The sequence below is a fragment of the Helicoverpa armigera genome, chromosome 22, assembly GCF_030705265.1.
Source record: "Helicoverpa armigera isolate CAAS_96S chromosome 22, ASM3070526v1, whole genome shotgun sequence".
NCBI classification, from domain to species: Eukaryota; Metazoa; Arthropoda; class Insecta; order Lepidoptera; family Noctuidae; genus Helicoverpa; species Helicoverpa armigera.
This window is the reverse complement of record NC_087141.1, coordinates 9,483,517-9,504,481: the sequence shown is the minus strand read 5'-3', so window position 1 is coordinate 9,504,481 and position 20,965 is coordinate 9,483,517. Positions and strand designations below refer to the sequence as shown.

At 36.8% G+C, this 20,965-nt stretch overlaps 3 protein-coding genes across 3 annotated transcripts in view; 2 read left to right on the top strand and 1 right to left on the bottom strand.

The window, feature by feature from the left end:
* Positions 1-20,965, top strand: part of LOC110378686 (2-methoxy-6-polyprenyl-1,4-benzoquinol methylase, mitochondrial) — a 381,156-nt gene that overhangs the window by 310,341 nt on the left and 49,850 nt on the right. The window lies entirely within an intron of this gene.
* Positions 1,364-14,157, bottom strand: LOC110373676 (uncharacterized). The gene is made up of 3 exons (XM_021331011.3): positions 14,015-14,157; positions 5,494-5,645; positions 1,364-2,983 (listed from the first exon to the last, which is right to left on the bottom strand). The coding sequence occupies exons 1-3, from the start codon at positions 14,054-14,056 to the stop codon at positions 2,533-2,535; spliced, it is 645 nt and encodes a 214-aa protein (XP_021186686.3). The 5' UTR covers positions 14,057-14,157; the 3' UTR covers positions 1,364-2,532.
* LOC126055137 (uncharacterized) lies at positions 18,856-20,281 on the top strand. The gene has a single exon (XM_049842905.2). The coding sequence runs from the start codon at positions 18,930-18,932 to the stop codon at positions 20,079-20,081; it is 1,152 nt and encodes a 383-aa protein (XP_049698862.2). The 5' UTR covers positions 18,856-18,929; the 3' UTR covers positions 20,082-20,281.

The window sequence follows — 20,965 nt, the reverse complement described above, 5'->3', positions numbered from 1 at the left end:
TCACATTTGTCCACTTGTCCTTAAAAAATAATAGTCGAGTCACGAATTAATTAACGAACGACAAACAAAAGAATTTTCTCCACATCAAAGCGCCTGCCAAAAATCACATAGCAACTCGCCACTCGTCGTGGTGCGGTTACGGACAGTATAGGGAGTATTTGTAGAGTATCTGTGTTGCTGCATATTCATGAGTCAAATGCAGTCAGAATGTGATTCTACCACCAGTGGGACAGGGTGGGTTATTAAATTTCTTAGGCTACAGTGTTATACTTGCAGAAAAAGACTTCATTCATCCACATTGGTTGATTATGAAAAGATAATAATAGCGTCCACGGCCGATTTTAGCCACGATGACTGTTCTCATTTAAGGAGATCGGCCAGCTGAGCAGGACATATTATAGTGCACGAGCATTTCCGCAGACACAGGTGCACTCCCTATTCCTTTACTCTCATAACCCGATGGGTCGGCAATCCGACACGACCGGAAAGAGATCAGGCGCAGGACCGACATTTACGTGCTCTCCGATGCACGGGTGAATCAATCACCAAATTCCAGACTACGGGCTGCTTTGTGAATGTTTAAAAAAAAACCCACAAAGCGATTTCGGCCCGACCGGGAATCGAACCCGAGACCTCGAACACAGCAGACTAGACCAACGAGGCAGTCAATGAAAAGATATACCAACCATGAACACATTAAAGAGCTATAAACCAGAAAACATTCCCCACTATCAAAGATCAAACCACATCAGACCAAGCTGTATTTGTGGAGTATCTGTATTGCTGCATATTCATGAGTCAAATGTAGTCAGGATGTGATGCACTTGTGGGACACTGTGCTTTATTAAATTATGATGCTGTTGGATGTAGCAATATGGGATAGTTTGTAGACAATCTTGTGTTGTTAAAATTTTTTGAAAATCCATTTTCATTTAACTGAAATTGGACTTCACAGTACTGACTTCATGGAAAAATAAATACGAATATTTTTTTAAGGTAAATTGGTCGAAAGAGTTCCCTCGGCCCTGGTACATAAAAGGCCTATGACGGAACACGACGGTTTTTAGTCAGTAAGAGTCTGACACTCCCTCACCTCTGCTAACCCACAGCGGGAGGGGTCATTCGATGATTTTTGACGTCGTTAAAAAAAATGGGTAAAGTGGGTACCTTTCTATTTTAACTCTAGTCAGAACCATGGAAATCAGTGTAGCTGTAGTCAGATTAAATACTATTCAGATAAGACGTCATAAATGAGAAGGATCGTTACCGTAATTAACTAGTCATTACTTAAGATATCAAATAAAACATATTCTGTAGTTACAGCTTTTATTCACATTCTATATACAAAAACACTGTATTTTATTATTTTTAATACCTATTCGTGGAAAGTCAAATTTTGTCTCCCTATCTTCCGTCATGGCACCTTAAATTTTTACATGTATTGTAAATAATATCTATCACTTTTATTCTCTAAAATATATATGTTAAAAACTTCGCCACTTTGTACAGTAAATATGTACATAAAATTATATAATTACAATATTAGAAACGGTAAAAAAACAGCTAGCAAAAAATACCGAAAAGTATAATATCGTATATGATCATGAACTCAAATATCATGTTTTTTTGTAAACTTTAATCATCATCATCATCATCATCATCTCAGCCATAGGACGTCCACTGCTGAACATAGGCCTCCCCCTTAGATCTCCACAGATACCTTTTGGAGGCGACCTATCCAGCGTCTTCCGGCGACCTTTACAAGGTCGTCTGTCCACCGTTTAATACTTGATGTAAAATAATTACCTATTTAATTCAACCATTTCGATCTCTTCTGGTTCGTTCTATTGATTTTGTTGAAAATTAAACCTAACTAAACTAAACAGATTTAGCCTCACTTCATGGAATAGATATACCATCGACAATTAATTGTAGGTCATAAAATTATTGACCCAAATTTCATGAATTACCTTCAATTCCATTATACTTGCAAAACTGCATCTTCACGAATCTACAAAATAATCTTTCCTCTATTTCCCTTTATTTCTGACGTTTATTATAAGCTTTCATTTAAGCACGGTAGTCTGCACATCAGTGGTAACTGTCATGCAACTTAACTCAATAGTAATAAGTACGATTTTCCTATAAAACTGTTACCACTGGCCTGAAGTTGACTGTACCAGTACCAGTTTAGTGTCATCCGCTCAATTTCTTTTGCCTGACTAAGCATGTTGTGATACCTACCTACATTTAGCTTTCAAAGCCAGCATCTCCTAATTTCTTTTTGATAGTGGCCACCTCTATGAAATCTTTGGAGTGTTAAGAAATCGGGAAGCCTGTAAGTATCTTAAACTGATTTTAATAAATTCGAAATTTCTGGAAGTGCAGATAATATCCCAACGGTTTTTTATGTATCAAAAGATCAGTCAATATGGCACGGGCTATAGATAATCCAATAATTGAAAATAATAATCTTACAGGCTTCTCTATTTCATTTACATAATTTGCAAATACCATTACGTCTCAAACCTATTATAAACCTCCATTTTTCGGTCCTGAATTCGGTCTGAACAGCGCCATGATACCTCCCCACAATAACTGGAAGAAGCTTCCAAAAAGTTCTAGAACATAGACCAACGGTCCTGCTTTAGGCTTACTGGGTTCCGGCTCATCCCAGTCAAATGGATCCTCTAACTCATTCCAGGTATCATTCTTAGATTCAATCTGATCACTATAAGATGCCTGACTGGCTTTAGCTAGAACTGGTAAATAGCTTGAATATAGCGTTATTTTCTCTGGTTTTTTATCAGCTTTCTTATTAAGACTATCTGGTGATAGTTCTTCGACGTCTCGGTCTTTTGAAATGTCGTTGTCAAGAGGCTTGACTTCGTGTTTGTTCGTTAAGTCCTGGTCGTCCTGCAGTTCGATCTTCCCCCAGGATTTTGTGGTGGTTTCTGGCTTCGTGCTGTTTATGCCGAGGAACCTGGAATCATGAGAAGCACGGGCTTAAATTATTTGTAGGTCCAATGGCATTAAACGTGATTAATGAAAATGTTTGATGATGGTACTTACGGTTTTAATCTGTAATTAAACAAATAATACAACTTAGTAACCATTCGATCCTTTTAAGTAATAGTAAAACTGGTTTTTGGAGCTCGACATTTTCAAAATACTTTCTATCTGAAGACCATCTATCTAAGAATACAAAGTATAGGGACTTCCTCGAATATGCAATACTTTAATGTTTTAAAAAAATTTCAGTCTAGTAGTCCTTAAGAAGTCATCTTCATAAACAAACTCTTCATCATCAGCCTATCGCAGTCCACTGCTGGACATAGGCCTCTCCAAGTGCACGCCACTGAGATCTATTTTCGGCTTCTCGCATCCAGCTCCTGCCAGCCGTCTTGCGCAAGTCATCACTCCACCGTGCCTGAGGACGTCCTACACTACGTTTGCCGAGGCGTGGTCTCCACTCTAGAACTCGTTTACCCCAACGGTTATCGGTTCTTCGGCTAATATGGCCAGCCCACTGCCACTTCAGCTTGCTGATTCGGTAGGCTATGTCGATGACCTTGGTTCTCTGACGGATTACCTCATTTCTGATGCGATCCCTCAGAGAAACGCCGAGCATAGCTCTTTCCATAGCCCGCTGAGCGACTTTAAACTTGTGGACCAGCCGTACCGTCAGTGTCCACGTTTCGGCTCCGTAGGTCATGACAGGTAGGACGCACTGATTGAAGACTTTTGTCTTTAGGCACTGTGGGATCGACGATGTTAGGACTCGACGTAGCTTCCCAAATGCAGCCCAACCCAACTGAATTCTCCTATTCACCTCGTCCTCAAAGTTGTTTCTACCTAACTGCAATGTCTGCCCGAGGTATACATATTTCCGAACAACTTCGAGAACGGCGCCGTGTATCGCAATCGGTTCCGGTAGAACATGTTCATTGAACATGACCTTGGTTTTGTCCAAGTTCATCCGTAGGCCGATGCGTAGAGAAGATACAGCCAAGTCGTTCAGCATCTGTTGTAGGTCCTGCAGCGTTTCCGCCATGATGACGATATCGTCAGCAAATCTCAAGTGAGAGATGCGTTCGCCATTGATGTTGATGCCGCGTCCTTTCCAGTTCAGCGTCTTGAACATATCCTCCATTGCATTAGTGAACAGTTTCGGGGAAATAACATCCCCTTGTCTCACTCCTCGATGCAACGGTATGGGCCTTGTTTGCTGATTTTGTACTTGGACGGACATTGTAGCGGCTTCGTAGAGACATCTCATCACTTGGATGTATCGCCAATCTACTTGACAACGCTGCAGGGACTCCAGAACAGACCAGATTTCAACCGAGTCAAAGGCCTTCTCATAGTCCACAAATGCTAGACACAGGGGCTGATTATACTCTTCGGTCTTCTGTATAATCTGCCGCACTGTGTGGATGTGGTCTATGGTGCCGTATCCGCTCCGAAACCCAGCCTGCTCCGGTGGTTGGAATTCGTCGAGTCTTCGCGCAAGTCGGTTCGTGATCACTCTTGAGAACAGCTTATATACGTGGCTTAGGAGGGAAATGGGTCGATAGTTCTTCAACTGGGTTTTGTCTCCTTTTTGAAGAACAGGACGACAACTCCTACTCCACGCCTCTGGAGTTCTCCTTCAAAGAGGACGGCATTAAAAAGCTTCTGGAGCTCCCCCAGTACGGGCTTGCCTCCTGCTTTTAAAAGCTCTGTTGTAATGCCATCCTCGCCAGGGGCTTTTCCATTTTTGAGCTGTCTCAGAGCGATCTTGATTTCGCCACTGCTGACTTCTGCCAGGTCTTCGGTGAAATGGCGTGTAAATTTTCCACTTCCGAAAGGACTGCCGGCACCGAAGAAACGACTTCTCCACTTGTTGTGGTCAGCTTCGTCAAGTGGCTTCTTCCAAGAGATTGTACGAACACCTTTGACCCCCGATTCAGCTCAATTGCTCTTTCAATGTCCAGAGTATTGGAGCACCGGAGGTCGCGTCGTACGTGCTTGTTGATCTCTTGGTTTAGAGCCCGCTTAGCTGACGAAGTGACAGGCGGGTTTTCACGTCGTTTCTTCATAAGCTCTAATGTCTCTTCCGAAAGCTTTGATTTCTTGCCCTTACGCTGCATGTTACAGAATCTCGAACCTTCCTCCCTGAGGATCCGAACCACATATTCGTGGTTCTGGTTAACGTCTGTTGTGGTTTCCACGGCGGCAAATCGGTTCTCCAAATTTGACTGGAACGTTTCAGATCCTGTCATGTTTTGGAGCAGTGTTGGTCGGAGCCTGGCCTTCATCAGACGGAAACGTTCAGCCTTGAAGTTGATATTCAGAGAGCCTCGGACAAGAAACAAACTCTTCGGCTTAATGATAATAATATTTGCTGTGCCCTAACAGGGTCCGTAATTTCACCTAACTTTAAACCTCGTCAACATCTATTGTAACATTATGGCATAAAAATAAATATATGAATAGTATGTATGTACTTACTTGTATATAGGCGAGGTGATCCTCTCAGCAAGGTTATTGGCGATCTGGTTGTACACATTCAGGGGGGCGTTGGTGCCCGAAGTGGTGGGGTGCGTGGTGTATACTGACACCACGGTCTCCTCCACTGGGAGGCTGCTGCATTGTTGTGTCAACTGGAACAGGGAGAAAGACCAAGTTAAGGTTATGATAGAAGAATTTTGTAGCAGCAGACTCTGGCTTCTAGAACTTGTTACATACATAGCAGTCGTTCTTTGTCGCCTACTGCTTTTACTTCTTGACTATTTCCCAGTTAAAATAGCTGTAGTGGTGAGCAACTAGGGATTTTGTATACTGCAGAGACTGGGCATTTTATATAGGGTATGAATCTACATAACAAGTCATTAGATATAGTTATATTGTATGTTTTTTCCTTCTGATTAGATACTTAATGATTCCTAAAACTTAGGTGTTCAGTTCAGCTCAGAAGAACTTTTAGAATCATAATCCAATACAATCATTATCAATATTGAACACCTGACGATCATTGATCAACATATCCTCGATAGGCTCGATATCGTGGAGTCAGGTCATTGCAATCTGTCCCTTTAACCCTGAAGAGTTTATTCAGTTGCTGATCACGTACGGTGGTCTTACAACACTCGTGATTCATATTAATATAATTATTGTAATCTTTTACACACGGTCGATTAACCCCAAGCTAAGAAAATGATTAGATTATGTTATGTAGCCGAAAATCGATCTCAGTGGCGTGCACTTGGAGAGGCCTATGTCCAGCAGTGGACTGCGATAGGCTGATGATGATGATGTTATGGGTGATAACACAACTGATGAAGTACTTAATCATAATGATGATGATGACATTGAACTTATATTCTGACTCTTCACAATCTGCGTTTGCGATCAGTAGTCTTAATGGCCTGATCAAAGTTCGAGTCCACCAAAAAAATAGCTATGATAATCTTTTAAGTGTCTCAAAAAAATCCTAATAATTTAGTAGTCACAGCACACTCCAACTTGGCCCAGAAAGAACAAAAAAATAGCTGTCAAAAGCTTTTAACCCTAAAATGTTTACGTACATATTATACCCACGTTCGTAGGCGTTAACACATCACTATTCAAAAAAGGTAAGACGTATCGAAGATGGATATTCAGAAGTCCATAAAGAATATATAGAAAGAAGGTCCATCTTACAAGGATATGGCTTCTAAATTATTCTTTTACAAAAACTACATACTTAAATACATATTAGAAATGCTATATATTTTACAAACTGCATTGTTCCAGTGATAATACCTGTGCTCTGTAGAAACTACTTTCCACACCCGGGTAAAAGTAGCTTATAGTCTTTTTCAATAAATGGTCTATCTAACAATGAAATGATTTTTAAATCGCACATGCTTACTATAAGCGTATTTAGTAAACAAACAGACAAATTCTTCAACTTTATATTATTAGTATAGACATACCTCATTAGGAAGTAGAATAACCATTTTGGACGGTATTTTTTTCACCTTTTAAATCACACATCAGACCTGAACCTCCCAGATCTTTTTCTAAACAACAAAAATACAACAATACAATTGGTCCTTCTGTCCCACATGCTCAGGACCTATACTCATGCGATCTCACGTACAAACGATAAAACAACAAAATAGTTGGTGCCAAAGGTGAATGCTAAACACCTTTATAGTTTCTTAGTTCCTTTTGAACTAACGCTTTTGGTTCCGATCTTTGAATACGTAAACATGTGGGGTCGACTGTACCCACCAGACAGTTTCGTAGTGTTGTAAATTGAGTTTCGTCTTTTGTCTTTAAAGAAGTGTTTATTGGGATATTTGTTAGAGGAATATTGAAAGGACTTTTAAGAACCTTCTAAACTACGTATACATGGTTTTATATTCTAAATTATCCTATAAGGCTAGGAAACATTTTGATAAGTTCTTTCACTGTTATAAGGCTACACCATACCCATTTCTCTATAACCAAGTTTAACTGCCGTTTTTTTCTTAATTCACTTAAAGAATATTGTGTTAATAAAGATAAATACAAATCATATATGTACTTAAAGAAAGTGCTGTCCAACTTTCAAAAACCCTTGTTCGACTTACATTACAACAAGTAGGTACACAGAGAAAGTAGCCCATTTCTACCCAAATTGGTCATCGACACAAAAATTAAAAACTGCATTATTTATATGCATATTGTTACTTCTCATTCATTTATTTTACAATATATTATCTACATTTTCAAAATACTGACTACAAAAAAAAAAAAAAAAATTGGTGGCCGACCACCGATATCGGACACAGGGTCCAAGGTACCGGTGTTTAGGGTCCCAGAGACAGAAACCTCCTCACAATACGCGCCGTATCAAGGAGTACTGCCTTCTGAATCAGTCCCTTGATCCAGCCGCCTAACGAGAGCCTCGTGAGGTGTTGGTCGAGGCTCTATCTTATTTCTTTTTAATAATAATGTGCATATTATTGTTTAAAAACCTGCATTTTGACTTGACCTGTTACGTGTACACGGTTGACCCCACCCATCAGTTTTCCGACCGCATCGCGTTACTTAACGTGATCTAACCGATGCATCCTTGTGGTCAATGCTATGGCGTGCGCATGCGCATCACGTTCAGACAATGGCACATTTTGTATTGGGATTAGCCGGTCCTTTTGTACTGCGGTCCTTCGAGAATCGAGTGGTATTAATATTTCTTTTGTTTTTCTTGTTTCCTTGTTGGAATTTTTTATTTGAACTGTATAATTTTTTTGTAAAGAGCATAGAGTTGTTGGTTTCAATAATATATCATCTGCTTAGTTGTTGCCATGTTGGCGTCGGCTTTCAGTCTAACTGAATGTAGCTGGAGACCAGTGTTTTGTATGGAGCGACTGCCTGTCTGACTTCCTCAAACTAGTTACCTGGACAACCCGATACCACTTGGGAATAGAGGTTTAAAAATACATTTAAAATGGTTTTGAATTTCTGACTTAATTAATTAGCCTAATTTATTACTGTATCTGTAAGTGCTATATTTAATTAGCAGATAACAATATACTTAATCTTCATGAGATTGCTTTTAACTTAAATTCACTGCTCCCAAACGCAGAGAGTTTTAAATAAATTATTATAATTAACAAATTACCATTCAAAAGTTATTACCATTCTACTAAATAGTTCTTTAATTGTTTTGAGCCCTTTAAGGCCTTCCAAAATAATTATTACGTCACCAAACGATTATTGTCTTATTCTAAGTGTACTATAAAATGTATCAAATTAGTAGATTTTAATTGATCTGATTGACGCATGACGGTATGACGTGAAGACTTTCTTAAATGGTAAGTATATTGGGTCGTTACAATAGAAATAATTGTGGTCACCATTTTAGGACTTGTGATTTTTTCATTGGAACACTTTTTCCTCCTCTTTGAAAGTATTTTTATTTATTTTTAATCATCAACCTTACCACTAACATTACAGATACAATCTAGCGTTAGCGATGCACTTATCTAACTAATTACAAACATTTAAATAAAAACATATGAGCCTATTGAAAATAGTGAAAATATAGTTCATAATATAGAGAGAATATGGAAAGAAAATTAAGATGAAGATATTTATTGGAATATTGAAAAAACAACAATATGAACAATAGAATATCGATATTTAAATATTGAACGTTTCGATATAAAGATTATTTCTACGATTATTTGGTGATATAGATAAGTACTATAAGTAGTATGTTAAGTCAGTGCAAGTAAATGAATCACTTGTAATATAGGTGCCAGCTGATTGTAAGTAAGGAAAAAATGAAGATTTGATGACCTCAAAATTTTAAGGGACCTTGTTAAAAGTTTGCACTTTTCCTTACAATTACAGGAAGTATCGTTTTGAGATATTATTTTGACAAAATTTTCGTGAATTAGAATATTATAATAGTTTTTTATGGTGAAAAATGCTACAAAAAGAAAGTAGGTATAGTTTTTATTGCAAAATTACATGTTTTCGAGGGAATTAACATTTGATAAGCTATATTAGTCTGGGTCAATGAATTGCGTGAAACACGTTTCTTATCAAACTGAGTACCTACTTTAGGCATTTTAAAAAGGCAGCAGTTTTCAGGCTTTACATATGAAACAATTTGAATCATAAGAAAATGATAAGTAATTTATTTAAGACCTAATCTTTCTTATATTGTAGGTATTTTTTATTAATAACAGAAAATATAATGACATAAATACCAATCGTTATTAAGTGTGAAATGTTTAATCAATAACCCTTAGGAATGTGAAAAACTCATACTTGTACTATAGTCTAGAAAAAATGTTTAGAAATAATATTTTTACAATTACTTATACTAGTATGGGAATGTTTGGTCTATTGTTATAAGTGGTTTAATTTATACTTGTTAAGTTATGTATTGAAATATTCTTTTGCAGACGTCTCTTCTGAGAATATTTTAATTTCCAAAAAAAAACACTATCTTTTGCATTATTTTAGCACTAGCTGGTGCCCGCGACTTCGTCTGCGCAGGTTTAGTATTTCGAACAATATGTTTACAAATTGTAGCCTATGTGTTATTCTGATGTATAAGCTATATTATTGTAAAGTTTCATTAAAATCCATTCAGTAGTTTTTGCGTGAAAGAGTAACAAACATCCATACATCCATACATACAAACTTTCGCGTTTATAACATGAGTAGGATGTTAACAAATCTATTTGTAAGTCTATTCTGTGTAATCTGATAATAAATCCCAATGCCTCTCAATGTTTTATCTTCTTTTCTGTTTACTCTTTTGAAAAAGCCAAGGGTGTTGCTTTTATGTATGAATGGAGGCCATAAAATCGTGGTGGCCTAGTGGGTAAAGGACCAACCTCTCAAGTATGAGGGCGCGGGTTCGATCCCAGGTCAGGCAAGTACCAATGCAACTTTTCTAAGTTTGTATGTACTTTCTAAGTATATCTTAGACACCATTGACTGTGTTTCGGATGGCACGTTAAACTGTAGGTCCCGGCTGTCATTGAACATCCTTGGCAGTCGTTACGGGTAGTCAGAAGCCAGTAAGTCTGACACCAGTCTAACCAAGGGGTATCGGGTTGCCCGGGTAACTGGGTTGAGGAGGTCAGATAGGCAGTCGCTTCTTGTAAAGCACTGGTACTCAGCTGAATCCGGTTAGACTGGAAGCCGACCCCAACATGATTGGGAAAAGGCTCGGAGGATGGATGGAGGCCATAAAATCCAAGTGCTTATTGTAGCGACAGAAACCTGGCAAGCGAGAGGCCTCGGATTCTCACCCTGCCTGTTGCAATTTTGGCATCAGCCCAACACTTGTATTTTAGAATACACAAAATAAAATAAAAAAAACAATTACAAGCTTTGAGGTTTAAAAGTTAAAGGTAATAAAAATAATTATCTCGATTTTTTGAAAAGTTAAAGGTAAGAACACATGTTTTCTTTTAACCGAGCTAAGTATAACGTTTGAGAAATCCGTAAAATTGGGCCTTAAATTTTTCCAAAATTTTAAGTGCGAAAGTAGGTACCTCTGTCCCTCTGACGGACTTTCATGCCTAACGAGATTTAAATATACACGGATAGCCCAAAAAAGGATACATGTCACTTTTTATTTGGGCGTAGGAAGCAGTTAAGAGTAGTTCCTTAGGGATGTTCGTGGTCCATATAATTGTTTTTTTCCTATCAATAGACGACATAATCTTCTGGTTTCCCTATTAGCCATCGAGGCCAAGTTCCATGTTTTGTATATTTAATTTATGTCACACAGACAAATATTATGGACTGGACCACAAGGTGTTTGCTAATGAGCTATTTTGAACAAAGGCGACCTAGACTGAGGTAGAAATCTAGAATTAGATAAAAGGTAGTCTTAAATAGGATGAGTTGCTTTGGATAATATTATTATGAAACATAAGAGAATGTTTAATATTTCGTATCGTACATAAATAACAATTTAAGTGTCAGATAGCCCATTTATCGAGGAAGGCTGTAAGCTTTTTACCCCAGTGAGTGAAAATCTATACTTACAATAAATCTGTAGAATAGTAAATTCTGTACATTTAATTTATTTTCAAAATAACTGTTAGGGGGTGATCAGTGATCGATACTGATGCCAAAAATGCAATCAGTAAAATTTTTGTCTGTCTGTCTGTATGTTCGTTATGGAAACGAAAACTACTTGACGGATTTCAACGAAACTTGGTACAATCATTCTTCGTACTCCTGGGCAGGTTATAGGATAGGTACTTTTTATTACGCTACGATCAATAGGAGCAGAGCAGTGAAGGTAAATGTTGGGAAAACGGGAGAAGTTACTCCATTTTTTATGCTTTCGTCGCGTGTGCAGCCTTAATGGTTAAAGCTACACAGAAATAATGTATAACGGAAATGTTCTTCTAAAATTATGTAAATAATATGCCATGACAGTATATGTCTATCTTTTATGGTTGGCTTACAATAATACGTTTAACTCTCGAAAGCCTCTCTTTGCACAAAGTCCAAATCGAACGCGGACGAAGTCGCTGGCAGAACCTAGTGGTAAATAATTGTCATCATTCAGTAATCGGGGTCCATAATTGTGACAACCATTTTATATTTCATCGTAACATGTACTTACATTACTTATGTAATGCAATAAACGATATAAATATGTATGAGCAAATTACAAGAAATATTGTTCTCAAATCAAACAAATAAATATTTTTATTTTTAAATCCACTGGCCATAAAAAGATGAAGATGGAAGACTATGGGGGAGACCTTTGCCCAGCAGCGGGAAAGCGTAGACCAATTAAAAAAAGACATCCACGTCAAATCCATCTGTTCTGTTTGTATTAACAAATCTATTAGATAATACCTACTTAGATATTTAAGTTTTTTCTCTGTCACGTTGTACGAGTTTGTCGGTCAATGGCGCACTCAGTTTTTCTTTTGTTACTATTGAGGAGTATTAACCTATGAAATAATAGTTTTAACCGTAACAAAGTTAAATAATAAGAGCAAAATATTCGGTCTTCATATTGTGATGATGACGTTTTTTACACATCGTCCTCCTACTCTTATCCCGATTTTATTTGGGGTCGTCGCAGCATGTATTCTCCTTCCATATTCTACTATCTGCTGTCATCTCACAAACATTAGTATATAAACCAAGTAACAATTCCAGTGTCTATATAAATGTAGTCAAAAGTTTTAGTGAGCTATCTAGGAAAATGAAGTATCTAAGTCTAAGTGCATTCTAAGATGAGCGAGCTCAATCAAACAAACTCTACATTAATGTAGATTTATAATAACTTGTACATAATTTTGATTAAGTATTAAGAACTGATGCTATACCTACTGCAGAACCTTGGAGTTTCGGAACTGATATGAAGATATTCAAGAACAATAGTTTGAGAGCGGATATGACCAGACGAAAATGAATTTCCGTTCATAATAAGAACAGAATAACTATTTGTTATTAATTATATTAATCTGTTTGTGCGATGGGATAGTAAACAATAGAAAGGTATTTTAAAAGAGTATAAAGGTATGTCGTATATGTATATTATAACTAGAAAAAAAAACAAAAGAAATATTGTCGTAAGTAGTAGTATGTATGTATGGTTAGATGGTTGATTGTTGTTAAAATTAAGTTTAATTTACAAATAATCGACTTTGAAAAACATCCTTATTGTATTTTTTGTCATTTTCTTTACCGAAAAATGATCAGTATCGAGAAGTTTGCACATAAAGTGAATACACCTTGCCTTTTTACAAAACGCGCAAAATTGATTTCAACTGTAAAATTGTTTGCGATTATTTCCTTAAAAACGATAAATCAGTGTTGAGTCTATGATGTCCCAATTGATTTGAATGAGTTTCTTTATGCATCACTAGCTCATCAGCATCACCTGCCTAGCCTTTTCCCAACTATGTTGAGAGGGCTGAGGGTCGGCTTCCAATCTAACTCGATGCTCTTGAGTACCTGTGTGGCACATGGAGGGACTACCCATCTGACCTCTTCAACCGAGTTAACCGGGAAACCAAATATCCCTTGGTAAGACTGCTTGTAAAACTTATAATTCTTGGCTGCATTTAGGTAGACCAAAAAGATTTGACTGTACAAATGACTTTATTATGATTGTAGATAGATAACTGTGTTGCCAAATGCAGTGAAGTTTGTTCAAGAAACAATAGTGTTTATAAAAGTTAGCTAATGTTCTCGCCAACTTAATCACAATAAACTTAAGCATGTGCTCTTAATTTGGCAAAGGTACTTCTAGTATATACCTATGTCTCTGTATTTTTTTCAATGGGTAAATTGATAGGTGAAATGATTGATGATGATAAGGACTGCAACACACCAAATAATAACTAGTCAAAACACGTATAAATCGAAGAGGTAAAAAGCCAGTTAACTACCTGAGCATATTTTTTCACAACCCGGGAACCAAACCCATTACAAAAGACACCTTAATTAGTCCCAATCTTAACACTTTTTTCTAAAAAAATATTTAAAAAAATCTTACCAAAATAACAGCAAAGGACCATAATATCAAAAAATTCCTCATGATTTGGTAAAACGGAATGTTTTTCTCAAAAACGTCCACTTCTTACTCCGTCTGATACGAAACAGCCGATAAAGGCGGGTGACTCTCGCGCACATTGAACCACAAGTGCTTGGATGCGCCTGCGCCGATCTTCACGGTACGCGAGTAGGGCGACCATGCTGCAGTACAATTTGGGACCTCTCTAGGACACGCGTTAGGTCATTTTGTAACAGGATAAATTTGGGCTCTGAGTAGCATACGTATGGGTTTTTTTCGGTAATGGCTTTTTAATACGTGGTGTGATTTAATTTGATTGGTGTATTTTTGATGACTCTGATTACATTATGACGCAAACGACTGTTTAATGAAATACTGAGTTGGTTTGAGAGTAAATCAAAGAATAACTTGATATATAAAAAATACATACTTTTGACAGGAGAATGTTGCCACAAACAAGAAGTATTTGCAGACAGTATTTTTAAAGTTCAAGGTTCTTTTTAATAATATAGGTACCTACTGTTCTTACTCTTCAAGTGGCGATAAAATCAAAATACAATGCCTCTCACTTTTTCCTATAATATTTTTTGTCAATTGCCACATTTTGTTAATGCCTAAATATTTTTACCCAATTCCAAAAAGGAAGCGAAAATTTCCTCTCTTTTCTGTGCTCGGAAATATTTTTTTATAGTTATTTAACGACTTCACCAATAGATGGGCATGTCCGATACTCCCGAACTCATGGTCACCGCAGTAGGCCGCGACCCTGCCGGCCCGTGCGCAGCGAACCAATTGGATCCATTGATCATTGACAACATTATGCTATCGATCTCTTATTATTTTATCAATTAGAGGACGTCTTCCTAGGTTTGATGATCGAGAGAAGCTAGGAGTTTTGGGGACTTGAAAGTTTTTTTTTTAAAGGAGATTTAAGATTTAATTTTAGGATCCCAAATCAAATATCATTTACTCAAACTTGACAACCCCCAAAACGCCACCCTTCACCACTTCCTATGTGTTTTTGCTGGGAAGAAGAAGTGGCGCAACAAACTCACCAGCAACACATGTCTGTCTGTAGGTTGAAACCACCTTTCAACAATGTTTTACATATAAATTGATACCTATGCTACGTGTATACAATACGCATTATTGACATAAAATAAAATTATATTTTAAAATGATTTTGCATTCCACCAAATGCTAGCTAGTACTCCTAAACTAACTCAAAAATTTAATTTTCATGTGAAAAGAAGATCATCATCATTATCTGCCTTTCCCTTTCCCTTTAACTGGATGCTACTGAGTACCATGTGGCCTACCATCTTTCTAGGTACACCATTTACCTAGGTATCATTTTATAGTCTGCATAAAAACAATTCAAAGTTTACATTAAAACCTGCAATTTCTACGTCAAACCGAGTTTCCCTCCATTGTTCATTGACTCCATTATACAAATTATTGTCATAACTCACAATAATAGATCTTGTTTAATTAATTAATTACATTACTTTACTAGATATGGGAAATACTTAATCATTGCTAGACTAGCTTCCGCTCGCCTTTTCACTCATGTATTACACACTACGAACAGGTCACTTGCACGTCTTACCACTGGATAAAATATAGCCTTTAGTCTACCTCGGTAAATAGGGTATCTAACTATCTATAATACCTACTGACCTACTAGTTCCATAGATTAACGTTTTCAACCAAACAAACACACTCTTCAGCTTCGCTTTAACTTAGCTTCAGTTTTTTTTACAATTCCATGTCTTGCATGGCTTGCCTATTAGGCCAGTAAAAAGTTAAAAAATCAAGTTCTATATGTAGATGGTTTTACAGACAAAATACAAGTAGATACAACCTAGCCAAATCTATAAAATTTTACCAATCGAACCCTAACCCTCCACTCTTGTAATAAGGTTGAAAATCAATTAAAATGGCATACTAAGGCAGGTGATGTGCAGTCAGTACATTAGCCACTGCACTTACATTTGTTAAATTGCCTTCCCTCAAACGAAACTTATTTCTGATTGTTTGTAGATCAAGAGCCTAGCCATTTAGATACGCCTATACATTAGTTGCTTAATGTCCTGAATGCTAATCGTACAATAATAACTACCTCGAATGGTTTCTTCACAAGCAACATTGCATGGGAACCATAACATTATGGCTATGGGAATAGAGTATCTAAAACATTGACATCATGCTGAAATGAATGGGTATTAAGAGGAATATACAAATTACCCACGCTGTGTTCAGTCAGTTGGTATATTTCCCTAGCATCGTTCATGCCCCTTTTAATAAACTTATTAAAAGGAACTGAATTTCAAAAACATAAAGCGTAAAATTTTGTAAACATTGCTTTGGAAGTTGATGTATTGAGTCACTGTATAAATTTTGCCATCATCTTCCCAAAACCAACATAAATGATCATAATAATAAAAATATTCATACCTATCCAAATTACAAACTCTTTTAGAAGTCTAGTCCCCTAAAAGAGGATAAATTCAGTATCCGAAATCATTTAGCAGCCCTAGCTTTGTAGGTTTTGAAAACAGAAATACGAAGCTGCTCAAATTCGGGTAGTTAGGGGAATAACACCTCGGAGCCGGCGGCTTAACGTGGCTTACATTAAGCCGCCAAGCCGGCTGCTGTAAAGCCGTGTCAGGCCGTCAGTTGAAGTTGACAAAACTGTGACACTGGACTATGCTTATTACGGTTTCTGCGGGAAAGCGAAGTGTTCAAAGTCAAAGGTTCATATTTCATATAAACGTATCAAAGGTTAAAGACAAAAAAAAGGAAGAAAGGAAAGGAAAGGAAAAAGAGGAGGAAAGCAGAAAGGAAACTGCATAGACACTCTTTTCAAAACAGAAGTGTTTCATGTACAAACTTTGCATAAAAACCTAGGTATATTGTCATGTAATTAGGGTTTTTAGTCGGAATGTTTGACTTGTTTTCCCAAGGGCTAGTAGCATTCATAAACAGTGTTGCTAGTAATACTAGGTAATATCAAAAGGTGATCTGTAAATAACTATAAAAATAAAAGCTTTAATAAAATCTACCTTCAGATAGATCTAAGTTTACAACGCGCAAGAAGAACTTCTCAGATAGCAGAACTAACAAGATTACCATAATATTGAAACCCACTAAGATGGAGGTTTTCGTACATTAAGGTCACGAGAAACTACTTCTACTCTAAAACTTGTAGTTCACTAAGAAAATACCATTGAGATGCTTGAGGGTGACCAGGAATTAAGAAAGGGGGAACACATTGAGTTACAGGAAATAATATAATCAACATGAGAGATTAACTGCCTAACGAAGAGGACTGTGCAAGAGTTTTTGTTGTGACTTGTGGTCGTATATATCCAATAGTAAAAACCGGCCAAGTGCGGGTTGAAATCGCGTACGAAGGGTTCCGTGCCATTATCTAGAAAATGAGCAAAATAATCACGTTTGTTTTATGGGGGCCCCCCAAAATATTTATTTTATTCTAGTTTTCAGTATTTGTTGTTAAGTATAGCGGCAACAGAAATACATCATCTGTGAAAATGTCAACTCTTTAACTATCACGTTTCATGAGATGCAGCCTGGTGACAGATGGACGGTCGGACAGAGAAGCGAAAACAATAGGGTGTCGTTTTTCCCTTTGGGTACGGAACCCTAAAAAGAAAAAAAGAAGGTAGAACTAGCTTGATCATTATATATAATGTTATATTAGTTTCTAAGTATTTACTATTAGGTACCTAACAGTCTTTTTTCGACAAAATCCTTTATGAGAACTCGCTGACGAAATTCGCATTTACCCTGCCGTTTGGAGAATTCCTGACAGCATGACAATTATTTTTGGATTGTCACTCTTAAAATACTCATAGTGCATAATATTTTATAGTCACCCTACAGAACAAGCGATTGAAGGAATAACTGAGAAGTTCAGACAACTGACATTTGTAAAGTTTTCCCAAACACTGAAGTTTTACTCATTCACTCAACTACTGCTCAACTATTGCTCAACTACACGTCTTATAAGTTTTCACTTTTTACTCCCCACGGGAATTGTTTCAGAGTTTTTTATTTGTATACGAATCAACGGAAATATTATTAAGTAGGAACATTGTAAGTGTTATGATTGTTGTAGCAAGGGAGTCAAAACCAAAGGGTAGGTATTTTTGTGTTTTTATTTTCAGTTGTCCGAGTTAGATATTTTAATGCACAATTATGTACTATCTAATGGTTCGATCCTTGCACAATCTAAATGTAGTAATGTTGTAGGTGTATTGATTTATTTATTTACTCAGTTTTACCACGTTTTACTATTTATTTCCGCCTATGCATACAAAGCTAGCGCCATCTATGTCAACGTATAGAAAAACATTGACCATTAGTTCTGCTAGTCGCCGCTATGTGACAAAAATGACTGCTTTATTTTTTTAATCAAATCATGGTGGATTTGTCCAAGAAAAACTCAGACAACAAAAATGAAAATAACTTTAAAAGATTTTCAGTAAATACCGTTTTAAATGTATGTATCTATCTAACGAAAAAGACAGCGCCTTCTATGCTTGCTTTTAGTGAAGCATCATACGGCTTTTGCTACCAGCCGCTAGATGGCAAGCGTGAGAGAGTAGGTATTTACTTTTCTTACAAACCAACATTTATCTATGAATTTTATTATATGGAACCCCAAAAGATAGGCAACATATTTTTATGGAAAAACTACCTACTTGTTTATTTTATCGGAAATCGGAATAAAAACTCCAATGAAAAACTCGTAGGTACAACAAAAACGTTTTTCGTCCTCATCGAGTTACCATAGCAACGGTATGTTTACAACAATTCAAGTGAATCATTGTCGACGGCAGATTTATATAGTTATGTGTTCATTTCCATCGAAATGTCCACCAAAATAACTAGTTTTGCTCCTCCATGCTCAAGTGAACGATGTAAGGAAAAGGCTCCTCCTAAAGGTATCCTACAAAAAACTGACAGGAGCCACAAACCTGCGCTTAAAAAAGTCCTGACGTCGAAGAAGGCCATTTCAGCATGCACGGAGAGCAAGAGTTGTTCCAGCGGGGTGAGTACCAAAAAGAGTACTGCGAAGCCTAAGAAATTAACCAAATCAGACTCCACGGTCACTATCCAGAAGTCCGAAAATGGTGATGTTGTGGACTACTGCAAGAGGTGTGGCGATAGTAAGAGCAACGGTGAAGTTCGGGACAAAATCGGATCAATCATGAGTGCAATGAACGTAAAATGCGTCAAAAATGATAATAAGGTTAAAAAAAACTGCAAAAAATCATCCAAACCAGTCCAACAATATTACAAAAATGAAAATTTCTATGTATGCGATGAATCTTCGCGTGAAACTCCAAATAACAATAATAAGAAAACATCTCTGGACACCATCAAAGAAGTCTCTGAGATGCATTCAGTGTCTGAAGACTCCATTTTCAGAATATATTCAGACTCTGATGACGACGTTACTTTTATAGACCCAGGCAATGATGAGAACATTAGAAAACTGAAAGAATTTCGCCAAAAAAACTATTTTGAGTGTCATTCAGCAAAATCTAGAATAAATTCCAAAGTGAGTGCTACCAGTCTGACTGACCACAAATGCGTCTATAGATTTTACTTGAACGAGCGTTTATTCCCTGTTCCATTGAATACTGACTACAACAACAAAGTTCGCTGTGTGGAATGCCAGCTGCCAATGGATGTCAAGCAAGAGTCTTCGGGTGATAAAATCAATGGGACTATACAAGCAAAAGTGAAGATTGGTGCAAGCGACACACAGGACATGCTTCTCCTTCTCCCAGTCAAAGATTCTCTCATCATTGAAGAGAGAAGAAAAGAGAATAAACAGAAAGAGGACTATGTGTACTTCGGGATTGTGAAACTAAGTTCTCATGGTCAATCCATCTTCAACAGGAATTTACCGGAGAATTCCTTGGCTCTGAAATATCAAAAAGGTTATCAAGAATATCAGGATGATGGCAGATATCAGTATAAAAAAATAAAGGAGGATGATGTGATTATAATATAGTATTTTCTCATGGAAATTTCTGGTAACGCAGACCAATTTTGCTATTTTGCCATTCACCGCTTAAATTGCAGCTTTGGTTCAAACAAATATGTTGTTTATGATTTCAAGGATGTTGAAGGTATCTATGTTATTATGAGCCAATTGCCTACTTAACTGTATATTATTGATATTATAATAAACTTGAGTTTGTTTTCGTTGCATACTTTTATATTATTTTCATTAATATCATGGGTTGCACTCGTTAAAGTTACGCTTGCAACTTAATCGCAAATAAGTATAATGTTTTGTTGTGATAATGAAAGTAAAAAGAAACGTAGATTAACTGATTATAGTTATTGTTTCGTTCGATGATAGCTGTTATCAGGAATGTATGTAATCGACTGCTATTCATTATGTTAATCACGCTTAGCGTTTTTTACCTCCTATATAAATGTGCGTTACCTGCATTCCAATGAACGATGATTAGATTTTGATAACCCATCGTTCACAGATTACTAAATACTTACTACGGTTTTACTTAGGTACTAGGCACTGATTCGATTTCTGCATTTTTTCCAGAATTTTAAAAAGATTTAATTCTTAATGAAAAAGATTAAATTTCGTCTTTCTTCTAAAACGTATTGATGCAAATACAAAATACCTACATATCTGATTTGAAGTTACTTCAGCAAAAACTATCTACCAACATTTGTGAAGACCTGTTTCTCACTTCGATTATTTTCTTTTATAAAAGCCTTTGCCCAGTAGCGAGGCGAGGAATAAAAATAAGTAGCAGTAAGCGGATTGTCTTATTAATGTCAGCATTTAATGGAAGTTCACAAGCGAACTGTTCTGGAATTTATTTTCGTTCAAAATGTTTTTGAGATTATTTTCTTTCGGGTTTT

Bases quoted from the DNA above. Each gene is read 5' to 3' on its own strand.
- LOC126055137 (XM_049842905.2), top strand. From the start codon at position 18,930: ATGTCCACCAAAATAACTAGTTTTGCTCCTCCATGCTCAAGTGAACGA.
- LOC110373676 (XM_021331011.3), bottom strand. From the start codon at position 14,056: ATGAGGAATTTTTTGATATTATGGTCCTTTGCTGTTATTTTG. The intron at 5,646-14,014 runs GTAAGATTTTTT...TCCCTGTTCCAG, and splicing joins GGTCCTTTGCTGTTATTTTG to TTGACACAACAATGCAGCAG. The intron at 2,984-5,493 runs GTAAGTACATAC...TCATGATTCCAG, and splicing joins ATCACCTCGCCTATATACAA to GTTCCTCGGCATAAACAGCA.